The 13968-nt window shown below is 44.1% G+C and overlaps 1 protein-coding gene across 5 annotated transcripts in view; it reads left to right on the forward strand.

Moving 5' to 3' along the window:
* The first annotated feature begins 8315 nt into the window (after positions 1 to 8315).
* The window catches only part of KLHL3 (kelch like family member 3), a 43787-nt gene continuing 38134 nt past the window's right edge, over positions 8316 to 13968 (forward strand). For 4 of the 5 annotated variants that reach the window (XM_030459262.1, XM_030459261.1, XM_030459263.1 and 1 more), the window contains exon 1: positions 8362 to 8432. In XM_030459262.1, coding sequence (XP_030315122.1) covers positions 8419 to 8432 — 14 coding nt within the window. In that variant the 5' untranslated portion in view covers positions 8362 to 8418. Of the gene's footprint in view, positions 8433 to 13968 lie in introns of all 5 variants that reach the window. The other variant, XM_030459260.1, reaches the window with a different exon arrangement.

Here is a 13968-nt window from a genome sequence, read left to right on the forward strand (position 1 = left end):
AGTGTCACGAGATAGTGACATTCTTATTGCTGCTGAAAAGGGTCTGTGCCTGAGTGGTGCTGAGGACCCCAACCTCCCAGAGAAGTCTGAAAATAGAGCAGCATCTTTTTTTTTTCTCTGTACCTCAATGTTCTTTCTAAAAATACAGATACTTGGGTTACATTGTTAATTAATTTCTAAGAAATCAAATCTAAGGGTATGCACACGGTAAACAAAAACATGGTGTGTTTGGTGAGAATGGGATTTTGTTCCTACAGTTCACGAGATGCTTGGTTGTCTCATAGAACGTAGTTCACACGAAGTCTTTTTAAAAAGGATTGCTTGTCCTGTAGTAGCTGTTCTGGATTAGTGTTCCTCACATCATCAACTGCTTGTACCATGTTACAGACCTCTGCTTTCTAAACTATTTAATAGGAAGAAGTAATTTCCAATATGCTTTTCAAATTCTGTGTCTATAATTCCTAGGGTTAGTATTAGGTGATTGAAAGTGTAACCCCCAACAAGTCAGTTTTTCACCTTAGAGATGTAGTTTACAAAAAACCCCACTACTTTTGGATAACTCATCCTGTGATCTGATGCATGAACCCCTTAGAGATGAGTTTTCTGCTTGTTATTTTTGTATTTCTTAAGTGAATAAAACAATTACATCCTTGCTTTGCTTTAAAATCTGTTTCACAATGCAAGCACACAACAAGGAGTTCTGAGCCAGCCTGAACAAGCTCTATTTGCTTTTGTCAATGGGCTTTTTTTTTAGGTGTTTATCGAAGTATTACTAAATTATTTCTGGTATGTGCATGTCTATGCACACACATACATTACCTTTATATCCACTTACCTTTAATGAGTATTTCTTTGTACTCTAATGTAAGTACTACAAATGATGGGTATCAGATGTCTATTTCTTATGACCTGATGAAAGTCTTTGTGCTGTATATCTGTATGTATTTGCCATCATTCACCTGTATATTAAGACTTGGAAAAGGGCTGAGGGAGTCAAGTGCTATCCTCCTTGATGGTTCCTTTGGCCAGTCTTAGTATTTTTGTCTTCTCTGCTCCCAGAACTCTGTTCAATATAAAGGAGAGGAGATATATAATCAGTTTTGAACTGTTACCTCTTATTCATATGGTTCTGAGAGTTTTTAAATCACATCTGCATTCTTAAAAATATTCATGTCTTGGGGAAAATGGGTAGTGGGAGCACTGGAAGAACAGAGGCTGTAAAGAAGCTGTGTTTTGGTGCAGAAGAGACATTCTTCAGATTCTTGTATTTCCAGTAGCTCTCCTACCTTCTGAGTGTTGGAAAGATGGAACACTTCAGGTCTGGGCTGTAGCAAAACCAAAACCCAAACCTTAAGTGCTGTTCTCTGGTTTTGGTTCAGCCTTTGACAATAGTTGTTGAAAGTTGCAACAGCATTTTCTTAAGTACTTTCTCAGTGCCATTGATCTTCTTGTAATTTTTCTTGGCTAAAAGTCTATTAGGCAAAGTGGTGGTATTGCCTATTGGTGTTACATCAAGCTCAGAGCAGTGGCTATTCTCAGCTTGTCAGCCATCCAAGTCACCAAAGCTCCTTAACTTTGAAAACTAGATGTCAGGCCCAGTCACTAATAATGCCATCTGTCTGAAGCATCTGGATATTAACTCTCTTACTCTGGTGTATCCACTTTTCTTCCTGAAAGCTTTCACAAATGGAAAATACACAGATTGGGAAAGAACAGTTCTTTCTCAAAAAAACCCCCCAAAAAACCCCAACAAAAAAAAACAATAAAAAACCCCAAACCATTGTGTAGATCTATGTATAGTTTTGGTACATATTACATTTGTTAAACTACTGTATCTTTGCTTGTGTAATGCAGTGAGGAGTAGATGCCACTTTAGAAAGGGGTTTCTGGCTGGAGGTGTCAAGATGTACATTTGCTCTTTACCATGGAAATACAAATCACTGATGAACACTGTAGAAAAATTCCTTAGAAGGTGAATGACCTGAAGAATCTGCAGATATTTCAGTTGTCCAGTGCCACTCTATACCATGCAATTGCCATCCAGTTTGTCTCACAAAAGCCATGTTCTCACTGGGAATGCTGTTCTGATTTAAAAGGCATGCAAAGCTGCACACCTGAAAGTATGCTGTTAGGCTGTAATCTAGTAAATATAAAAGATTAATACCACCTCAGTCTCTTCTGTCATTTCTGTCATTCCTGTAACTTCTGTTGCTTTCTGTGATTTTATGATGGACTTTTTCTGTTTTGTAAGAAATTTTGCTTTCTACAACATCCTGGAGGGAAGGATGCCAAGTTCAGGACTTCAGTCCCTATTTCCACCATTGACTTTTTTAAAGTAATGCTGGATAAAACACATGAGTAGTGTTTTGGACTGGGCTCTTTTTATCAATAATCTTGTTTTTGTTACTTCAGTGGAAATCCTCCCTCTCCCAACCACATCCCCTGATGAACAAATAACAACATGGGCAGGGCATGGCCCTGGCCCTGGGCAGGGGCTGTGCTCACCTTGCCATTGTATAAAAGCTCAGCACTAACAGCTGTGTTTGGAAACAGTTTACTCCTATTTCATCCCTCAGGTATCCCCCCTTCTCTAAAGTTTCCGACTCTCTGGCTGGATTGCAGTGTTGTGAGAGACCTCTTGGTTTTAAGTTCCTAGCTCTCCCTCTGTGGTTATTTAGAACCTTTTCAGGTTTTAGTAATCTCTTGAGTTTACTAGGTAACAAATTTGGCCTAAGTTCTTCACTCTTTGATTTCACTTGAGCTTGTTTAATTGTTTTCTTTCTACCACTGTTGGGATAATGATGCTTTGCTTACTAGAGAGAGCTCCTTTGAGTCCTGTCTGATGGCAAGTGCAGGACCTCTCGCCCTGAGATCACTGCTGCACAGGATGGCTGTAGTTGTAATTTCTCATCCCTCTTGCCTTAACAGCCTGTTAAGCAAAGTGCATTCTGCAGGAGAAATAATGGTAGCTCTCTACTCTTGTGTTCCTGGAGAAGTGATGTATCCTCCTGGGAATAAAAAAAAAAAAAAAAAAAAAAAAAAAAAAGAGAGAGAGAGAGATTCTCCAGAGCACAAAGGGAAGGTTCAACCCTTTCCTGTAAGCAGTGTGATGGGAACTGCTGTGCCTTTTCCCCTTTAGGCCCAATCTTCCATTATTTTCTGTAAAAAAGTTGTTACTGGAGTTCTCTGTTACTCACCCAGCACCAACTGGAGTCTGGGCTCCTGCTCTGTGCTATTAATGTTTTTTTTAAAGCCTCTGAGGCGTGAGCTTGGGGGTGAGTCAGCACCACGTGTGTTTTGGAAATGTTATGTTGGGTTTGTGTGTATGTAGCCTGGTGGCAGCTGGGAGCTCTTGTTCTGTTTGGGCTGAGGAGTCAGCTGAGAGGGGGTTGAGAAACATCACCTTTGGAAGGAAGGTTGGGAAGGAAGAGCTGGGCTTGGTTTATTGCTTATGCTGCTCTAAGCCAGAAGTGTTGCAACCAGCTGGTGCCACACGTTGTCTAATGCCTTCTCAGAGTGTGTTTTCTTTCTCCCTCACAGGGTACTCTTCTGCATGGAAAGAGAGGATGGGAAAGCTGAGCCCTGAAAAGCACACCACAAAAGTCCAGTAAGTGAGCAGAAACCTGAGCTGAGCCTGACATAAAGTTCCCACTCTGAATATGCTATGGAGATTGACCAGAAAAAGGTGTTTGCCCACAAAGTACCAAGCAGGATAATGAAGGACAGTGGATAATCTGCCAGGAAGACATGCTGCATAGGACAGCTTTTTCTGTTTGGGTAAAATAATGTGCCTGCAGAAACAATCTTACCTGAATTTTTGTGTGTGACAGCTCTGGGATTTACTTGCCCGTGTTAATGCTGCAGTAGCTTGTGTTATACTGCAGTGGTGGACTGTGTTTCTTGACTTTTGCAAAGAACAAAAACCAAAATGTTTTTCAAAATTTCAAGAGGAAGGTGAGGCAATGAGTGCCCAGTGAGTAGTAGCAAAGAGACTTGGTTTGGAGTGGTGGGATCCTAAATAAGAATATTTTTTTTAATGCTGGTCTCTTAGAGTTACAGTATACAAATATTGGTTAGGTCATACAACATCTTTATGAAACATAAGGGTAGTTTTCTCTTATTACAGAAGGTGGTAGAGGATATATTATGAAGACCAAGAATCACATAAAAATGCTATCTTAACACATAAGCAAAAATTTTGGGGAAAAAATCCTATGCTTTTGACCATAGCCTAATTTTTCTTAAGTCCCTGTGTTCAGCCTGTAGCAATAACTGCAGATATGGGAGAAAAAACCTGAAGACTCATGAGGCACAGGGATTGATAGTATTTAGTTACTGAATACTGGCCTGTGCCTTTGCCTCTGCAGTTTTTGCAGCTTTCTTCCTGGATATTAGTTTTTCCTCTTGAGTGCTGAATTCTAAACCATAAAATCTATCTGAAAAATTTCCACCAATTTCCAGATAAATACATAATATGACTATGGGCAGGAAGTTGGTGCTTCTGGCTGTGGGTGACATCAGTTGCTTATGCTACAGGAAGGAGTAAGAGGAGGAGCAAGGAGAACATTTTCATTTCATCTGTTACTGTTGTGTAGGGTGAGCAACAGAATGATTTATGGCTCAGAAATCACAGCCTGGGGGGGAGGTGTCTGGGGGTTGCTGTTGTAAAGGTGGTGATGGTATGATGAAACTGCTGGAGTCAAACCACTGGTTTTTCAGGATGATGCTTTATGCTAAAGGGATTATGTAATGGTGATCCTTTAAGGAAAACATATTTCATAAACCCCGATTCTGCTGGCCGCTGGCAGACAGGAGTGTAATTGTGAGACATCTACCAGCAGAGGGCAACAGTCCCAGGGGCTGGAGGTGCTGGTGGCTTCTGCAGAGCAGGATCCTGTGGTGGGGGAGAGTGAGGGGGTGGATGCTCCGGCCTCTCTGCACTATAAATCACTTAGAATCATAGAATCATAGAATTGGCTGGGTTGGAAGGGACCTCATAGATCATCGAGTCCAACCCTTGAACCACCGTTGTGGTTGCTAGACTATGGCACTGAGTGCCACATCCAGTCTCTTGCTTCAGAAAATAGCGCTTTGGTGGGAATCTCTCACCCTTAAGCAGCTTGAGTGATTCCACCTCTGGGAAGATCCCTAACTGGAAAGTCTTCAAGAGCTTCCTTTTGAGCCTTGTGCTAACTTGGATCCCTGGGAGTTGTTGTAAAAGCTGAATTTTAGCTGCTATTTTGGTTTTGCTTTATGAAAGCAATATTTCATGCTTTAAACTCTAGCAGACACCTTCATGATTTCTCTGCTGAGGCATCTCAGGTCCAGGTGCTCCAGGTCCATTGGGAGTGTGGTACCCCAGTGTCACCTCCAAGTGACTTCAGATAGCCACTGAGATACCCAGGTATCTGTTTCAGTAGATACCTTTTACTCGTTTTCTTATATTAATTTATTTAATGGATCTTTACCCAGAAAATGTATAGTCTAATTACAGATATGTAAATGAATATTTACTTAATTAGAATGACTGAACAATTTTAATGGGAAAGGATGATGGGCGATGATCCTGTTCAAACATCACCCCAAGCAGGTCCAGCTTCAGGGTGAGATCAAGTTGTTCACACAGACATATAGATAGATTTATTAAAAAAAAAAAAAAGCTTGATTATAAGATTGAGACATACACATCTTAAAAAACCAGAATGAGTAATAACTTAGGCTGAGAAGATGCAGCCTTGGAAGCTTCTGTGAATGCAGTCTTTTATTTATGCTTTTCACAGCTCTTCAGTGCAGAAGCTATTTTTTTTTTTTTAAATAGATGATGAATAATTTGGTAGAGGGGATTATGCAACTAAAAAGGAGAGCTGGTAAGGATAGCAAATTGGTTATGATATGGGTCTCTGGAACCTGTATATTGGTATTTACCTGGAAATAGACATATCCAGGGGAGTGAGGGTTCCTGGATTGCTGTTTCCACTGTATTTAAGCTGCATTATCCTGTGCTGAGATATGGGTAGGAGGCACTTTCTGGCTTCTGCTGAACCTCTGGAGATTGGATGTATTGGTGCTCTTTACAGAATTAAAATCTCAGAAACACTCCATGTGCTTTACTTACAACCTCAGGGTTAAACCATCTGCCAGACTTTGGGCTAGGAGAGGGTTTTGGATCAGATTGGCAGGGGCTGTTTTTATTCCCTCCCTTCCTGACATTTTAATTGAAGAAATTCCTGGCTGTTGTAGGGTCACTGGTAATGCTTTGACCTCTTGTCTCCCTACAGCTTGTTAGAGTCGTGGGGGTTGCTCTTGCACTGTAGATCTGAAGATTGTCACAGGAACCTGGAAAGGTTTTGGTGGGCTAAGGAATGGCAGCACTGTCTGGGACAGGCAATCTGTGGACCCATCTACTCTGAGCATCAGTTATGTGGTTGCCAGTGATAGAAGGTAGATGAGGTGTAGGAGGAATGTAGGAGGGCTACTTGGGATTAGGAATTTTTGAGAGAGGCCCAAAAATTCCACCCATCAGGTGTTACCAATTCCTTTTAACCACCTGCTCTTTCAAGATACCAATCTTAGCACTTAAAAACACCACAAGAAATTTTCATCTTGGAGTTGTTACCCAGTCATTATTATTTTGCAAGGCTGCTATAAAGATAATCTCGGATTACTGGAATGCTTTTGCCTCATTCCAGCAAGGGCATTCCCTGGTTCACTCTTGTCTGTCACTGGGATTTACCTTTCTGTAGCTGCTACTGCAGTTTGTAGAGCCCAGCAATACAGGTGTTGTTGGGGCAAAACATGTAAGAGGGTTCTGCTGGTTTGGTATGTAGTTCTTAGGTGGAGTGATGAGAGATGCACATTTTTTTTTTTTTTTAATAGAGAAAGGCTAATATTTTGTTGTTTTAAAACTATGTGTTAAGAAAATACACAGATAATTCACAGCAATTTCAGGACCTGCTCTTGTATGTAGACTTTTTATGATTAACGAGGGACTTGCTCAGTGGAAACAAGCTCCAATCCTTGTTTTCTAGGTAAATTCTACTATTTTTAGCATAGCTACTTTTTCTCTGATTTGAACTTGTATCTTGTGGCTTTGCATGTTGTGCATCAAGAGTGTAAAAATGAATGGACAGTCAGGAAGTACTTGTGGATCTGGATGTGTTAAATTGAGAGGTTAATGGGATGCTCAAAGGGAAAATGCAGGAATTCTGCCTGAATGCTCTGTGAAGGTTGACTGTGGTTTTATCTGTATTTCTTCTGTTTATCAGGAGGCTGTCAAATGGTGTTTAAAAATCAGTACTCTCATCTCCATCTCCATGCAACTTTGATGAAGTATTTTAACATCCTGATGTGTTACATTGTCTTATCTGAAGAACAGGGATGATGAGTAGTTAAGATTCTCAGTCAACTCATTGCAGAATAAGATTGAAAAAAAAATCTTTTAATAAATGAGGAAAAAAAAATTACTTATGGAAAAGTCCCTGCAACAGTAACCATCTAGAATCAAAATGGCAAATCTGATTTAGGCCAGTGCTTTAGGTTAAACAGCATCTTCATCTGATCCTACGCAGCATGTATTTGGCCCATTAGGTTGCAGAGAAGGACAGCAAGATATCTGTAAACTGCAGAACTGGAAGCTGGATCCTTCTTTCTGCAGAAGACGTGGGGAGATTGAGGGGCTGGGACCCTCTCCCTTTTCAGCAGGGCTCTCACCAGTTGTCTCTGGCCACTGCCCCATGTGTGAGCTTGACCTTGTGTTTGGTACCCGGGATTTTCAGCCTCTAAAACTTTTCGTTAGCCTTTAGCTTGCAAGAATTAAAACAGTTCTGGGCCACTCAGCTCATCCACCAGCTCCTCAGAGGCCAACTCGAGTTGGGGAGGCAACGGCACTGATGTAAGGAGTGGTATCACCAGCCAGATGACCGATGGATGGACGGATGTCGGGGAGATTTGGGCTGCTCCCCCCGGGTACCAGCTCTCTCCCGTCCCTCTGCCCGGTGGATCCCGCTCGCTACCATCGGGATCGTAGGGATGTTAGGCTGGTTTAGGGATGCTTGGCTGGGTGCATTGACTCCTTCAGTTGTGCCAGCGGCGCTGACCGGAGCCGGGGCTCAGAACCTGCTCTGGGGGCCGGGCCGGACCGGGCTGGGCCGGGCCGGGCGGGGCGAGCGGCGGGGCCGCCTCCACAGCTGCCGTTGCCCGGAGACGCTCGCAAGCTCGCCGTGGGAGGAGGCTGCGAGGAGGCGGAGGAGGAGGAGGAGGCGGCGGAGGGCGGGCGGGCTGCGGGCAGTCGCTGCGGCGGGGCCCGGCGGGGACGCAGCGCTCCGCTCCCGCAGGACGCGGCCCGGGGCGGGGGCGGCCGCTCGCAGCCATGCCGGGCCCGGGGCGCTGAGCCTGCCCCGGCCCCCGCCGCCCCGCACAATGGAAGAGGAGAGGTAGGTACCGCCGCCCTTTGTGTCCTCCCTGGCAGCGCGGGGTGCGCAGTGCCTGGCCGGAGGGATGCGGGGGGGTGGGCTGCTGTGTCCCGGGGATGGATGGGGATACCCTTCCCCGGGGAGCGTTCCGCGGCTGTGCGCAGGCATGCGGGGATGCCCCCCCCGTGCATTGCATTCCTCCCCGCTTGCAGAAATACCCTCAGCGATCGGCGCCTGCCGTGTTATTAGCAGATGTTGCTTTGTCACGGTGATAAGCTGCTTCACCCCGTGTGCCCAAACCCAAGGAACGGGGCGGGAGGTGGTGGTGGTGGGGTTGATCTGTAGGATGCGTTTTAGAGATGAATAACGAGGTAAGGGAGGCTTAAGAATCACTCGTGGAGCGCGGGAGGTGTGGATCAGGAAGGGTGGACTATTGTGTGTCAGGAGAGGTGGGCTGATGTTCTTCGGGTGTGCTCCGCCAAGATGTGCCTCTCGAAATGCTGGGTTTGTGTCTGCCTTGCTTGTATCTTAAATCTCCAAGAGCTGACTTTGTCATTCAGTTGAGGACATACCCACTTGATATTTGGTGCTTTTTTGGATGAAAGTGAAAATCTGTAGCGTCTGTGGAGCCTTTGGGGCTCAATTTACCAGTAGGTGTATGTGGGAGCTGAGCACTGCCCGGGTGTTATGGCAGGTAGGAGGGGATCCCATGTCTTGCTTGCACAGCAGCTGAGCCTTATACACTTTATTTCCTGCGAGGCAGCGATTTTGCTCTAAAACCTCTGTGCAGAAGTGCTTGCAGACCCAACCTAATGCCCTCTGAACACACAGAAGAGATTATTGATTGCTACACAGGGACTTCCTAGGTCCAGAGAGATGGTCAGTGTTCCTCCATTGCCCACGTCCTCCCACTGTGCTCTCTGAGTGCCTTACACACACCAGAAGCTCACTTGTACTGCTTGAAGCTAAACATTAAGCTGGGTTGTTGGTTTTGGTATTTTATTTTATGTTTTTTTTCAAACGGGGTATGCTGAGTGCTTTTCCTTTTGTGCTGGTGACCTTGCAGGGGTGGGGGAACAGGGAAGGAGCTTGACCTGCTGGTAGGACTCATCGTCAGGGCTTGACAGAAGTTTTGTTTAAATATGATCCATTGGAAAATTAAGTTGGGGTCAACTCCCAAATTCCGGAAATTTTCCCTCTGTCAAGGGAAAGCAGTCACAGCAGCCTGTGGGAGTTGCTTCCCTGGCTCTGAAGGGCAAGCTTCTACCCCCGTGTGCCTCAAGGGTTGCAAATTTTTGTGTATTTAATGTGCAAACCCTAAATTTCAGCCCAACACCTCTCTTTAAATTACAGTGTAAAGCTTTGGCTTTACGTAAGGGTGAGAGTGGCCACCTCTGGATGTTACTCCAGATACTAACCCATGGAATAAAATATATATATATATATACACACACACATTTACATAGAAATGAGTCTAGTATTAGAGAAAGTGTCCTGGAGCTGTTTTGATACCCTAAGCTAGGATCATCCTTGGCACTGTTATTACCTTTTTTTATGGTCCCAGCAGTGGTCTCATTTTGACTGGAGTGACTCATTTTGCTGGGGTACAGCAAGTCACCAGTGAAGTACATGGACTGTTGGACTGTTTTGCCTTATCCTTGTTTTTTGGACCATCTGTTTTTAGGGCATGAAGGACTATCCCCATCAGCATATTCTCTGCCTCTAGAAGTGAGCAATGATTACCCAAATTGCTGCTTGTATTTCTAGTTTTCAGGAAGAGGAAGGTGGCCCTGAGCTGGTCATAGGCAGTAACGTTGTGGGGTTTGACTCTTGGCAGGGGAAGCTGGAAATATTCACCTGCTTTTGAGTCTCAAAGGGCACATCATGTGGGACTGCACTGAGACTGCTTTGCCTGCTCTAAGCAAGTCCTGGAAGAGGTGTTGAAAAATGACCTTGGTGGGCAAGCTCCCTGGGCTGGTTCCATTCCCATTTTTTTGTACTTTTGCCCAGCATGTCAACTCAAATCCCTGTCACGCAGATTAGGGCTCAAATGTTAGTCTGTGACTTTCACGACAGCAGAATTCCCCTTGGTTTTTAATGTTGTTGCTTTTTCCATTTTATAGTCAGCAACAAACACATTATTGGTGCTCACATCACCTCTGACTCTGGTCCCAAGCCCGTCCGGACTCAAGTATCCTGATAACTGGCACATTCGAGTTGTTCAGCGGTATCATGTGCCCATGTCATTGCATATGGGCAGAAGCAGCTGAGAACAAGGGGGATTTAACTTGAAAAATCCACCTTTAGCAAGACATTTTTTAAGATTCTTGATTCTCTCCTACTGTGCTGGTAGGGACTTGCAGTTTTTGGAGAAATTACATAATTCTGTGTCATCAGGCATGGAATTCTGGTTTGGAATTTGCAAGATGTGTTTGAGTTTGAATGAGGAATAAAGAAACTGAGATTCTAATTTTTTTTTGTTGTTGAAGGATTAAAAAAACTGTCATTTTAACTTTATTGTTGTGTGTGAGTAATCTTTTCACAGTATTTGGATTTTCCTTAGGAAGCAAATAGCATTGTCATATTTTGAATTATTCTGTGTTGTTTCCATTACAGTCAGGAAAGGCTTTTCTTCTTAGCAGCTCCTGAAGTCTGCTTTTCCCCTGAGGTTGCCTTTACTATGAAAATCCTTTTGGGGATCTGCTGTGTACCAGTTGTGTGTTTTTTCTAAGCTGACATTTCTGTGTTGATGTAGGCATTGAAAAAATCAACAAAACAGGAAAACAATGTTGCTAGTAAAAAAATGGAAGTACTTTCCATTATGCTACCTCCCATTTGTTTTAATAGCAGTATGTTTCTCTGAAATCCTCTCAAAATCCATCTAAATATTCGGGTTCCAGCCTCCCCAGTGCCACACAGTAGGATGAGACTGGACATGTCTGGTGTCCCATCAGCTCTCCAAAGTGAGAGCCTGGTTAAGAGGGACCTTGGTGGTGTCCATGCTTGGGCAAAGAGTTGAACCTGGTGGCTGTTCTCCCAGAAACAGGAGCAGAAGCTCAGCCTTCTGTGCTCTGAAGGAGAACACATTTGAGATCTGCCTCACCTTTAGGGTGAGCTTCTGGCTCCAGTGAAGCCAGTGCTAGAATTGGTTTTGGCAGAGCTGAGTTTTTTGTTCCTGGAGTTTACCAGCTCTCAGCAGGGCAATCATCTTGCCAGGGGACAGTTTAGCTCTAAGGAAAGCTTTTATTCTTTCACATAATCTACAAAGACATCTGTAATTACTGCTGGTAACTAAGGCAACCCAACTTTATAGCTGATACGTGCATGCAGCAGAGCTACAGGTTATGGGGTTTTCAAATGCCTTCTCTTGGTTGGTGTGGGGCTGTGTGTGGGCAGGAGCAGTGCTGAGAGCCCATGGGTGGCTTGAGCCCAGCCCTGCTCATAGGTTTTGGAGAGGAGGAATATGGTATAAACAGGGTTTTGATTAGCTTCTCTACCTTAATCAGGAACTCTCAAATCAGAGTTTGTTTGTTCCACTTGGGGACAGCGTTGAAAGGCCACGCAGGAGGTGGCAGTGGGGTTGGCACTCTCTGAAAGTAAGAGCCTCTTTGCTTATTTTAGGAGAATCCTGCTGTGTCCCTAACGAGGATGTTCAGCTGGCCCAGGGAAATTAAATAATTTGTCCATTCACTCAGTGCCTGGCCTCAGATAGCCCAGGAATAGAACAAATTGCTCCTGGCAGGAGGCTTGCAAGTCCCGATGGTGTGAGAGGACATCAGGAAACACGAAGGTGCTGGGGGGAATTTCTGTGTCACAGAGTGCAGGGGCTCCTGCATATCCTGGTGGTCTTGGCCAGTGCCTTTCTTCTGCACCCTGTTCATCCTTTGCTTTGCTCTATTAATACAACAACAGTGTTATAATTCTTGGTGTTTTCAGGGAAAAAAAAAGGGCTGTGCAATGTGCTGGTTTGGTCTTCTGAGGTCTTTTGCTCTGTGGCAGGTTGTACTTGCTCGGAGCATTTAGCTTCTTGCATTTTTGTGTTGGAAATGTGGTGGTGATCTCTGAGAGTGTGTGCAGGGAGGTGTGAAATCCTTCACCCAGATAAAATCATCCTCTGTCCATTACTGGAACACAGTTCTGTAGAAGCTGAGTCAGTCTCAGGGATGAGTTAAAGGCTCCTGGCCATTAATTTTTCAAATGTGTTTTTTTTAAATGAGTCATTTGGAAAAACTTTAAATAGCATATCTTGATTTTCTCGAAACAAGTTTTTAACCAGACAATCTGCAATATTTTCTTAGGGTGGGCCTCTGGCAAAATGTAAAATCCACCCCTGCTAACAAAGCTGAGGATGTCTTTTAGGATGCTTTTAAAAAAGCTACTTTTCATGCTTTTGGGGAAGAACTGATTGATCTTTTCCAGAAATTCTGAAGCATATTTTTTTTCTTTTAAAATGCACAGACAAACAGTGAAGTTGAGGCTTTAGGAAGTTGATCTGACATTCACTTTAGTGTTCAATGAAACTTACCATGTCTTTTGAACTGTGTTTCTTGCCAGCAGAAAAGTTTGGACATAATGAATCTTTGGTTTCTGGCACTGAAGTGCTAATAAATGCTAATAAAATGCTAATAAATCTCTGTGGTGTGCTTTTCCTTATTAAAGAAGCCCCATGATTTTTGTGTACATCACTTGATTTTGGACCCCTCAAGCTCTGTCTTTGACGATGACCAAGCGTGGCCAGCAGCAGACCAGCTGTCCCTGCTCTTATCACTGAGTGTGTTTCACTTGCTCAGCAAAGTGAAGGAATTGGACTTGTCTGGTTTTTGGCATGAACTTTTGTCTCGGGCACAGAGCTGGAGGCCTCTCAGTGTTCAGGCCTGTATTCAAGCTGCGTGTGGCTTGGCTGCTGTTCAGCATCTTGTTTCTAGAAGAAGGACAATGCAGCCCACCAGGACAGCTGGGGGGCAAAAAACTTTGTGTGGGCTCAAGAGACACCATGCTGGTAACAGCCACTGATCAGGAGCAGGCAACAGGGAGGGTGCAATGTTCAGCAAGGGTTTCATATTGTCAAGGGGTTGTAAATTGTTAGTAATGGTGTTTTTCAGAGGAGAAGTCACTTGTGAGTATATGTATATAGATATATATGTGTATACACAAGAGCAGAGGCTGTCAGGATGCTCTGGGGAAGGATCTTTCCATGTTTCCCTGGCTTTGGTACCCTACTTCAGAAATCATCTTCTGGTCACTGACAGAAGCAGGATACTGGACTGCCCAGCCTGTTAGTTTAACTCAATTCAGCCTTTTTCATTGTGATAAAATCCCAACTAAGAAAGGCAGCAGGGAGGAGACAAACATGAACCTGAGAGAGACAATCCTTTGGAAAGAAGGTCTGCAGTTGGGTGGATGGTGGTGGTGGGGTCAGCAGCTTTTAACATGGGCAGACAGGTTTAAAGGGGAAGCTGTGGGTATAAGCAGAGCAGGGACCTGTCTCTAAGTGCTGTTTTTTCCTTTAGCTTGGAGTGGTTTCACACACTTTCAGATCAGGGAGGTGGAGATATTG

The sequence above is a fragment of the Calypte anna genome, chromosome 13 (genome assembly GCF_003957555.1).
Source record: "Calypte anna isolate BGI_N300 chromosome 13, bCalAnn1_v1.p, whole genome shotgun sequence".
NCBI lineage: Eukaryota > Metazoa > Chordata > Aves > Apodiformes > Trochilidae > Calypte > Calypte anna.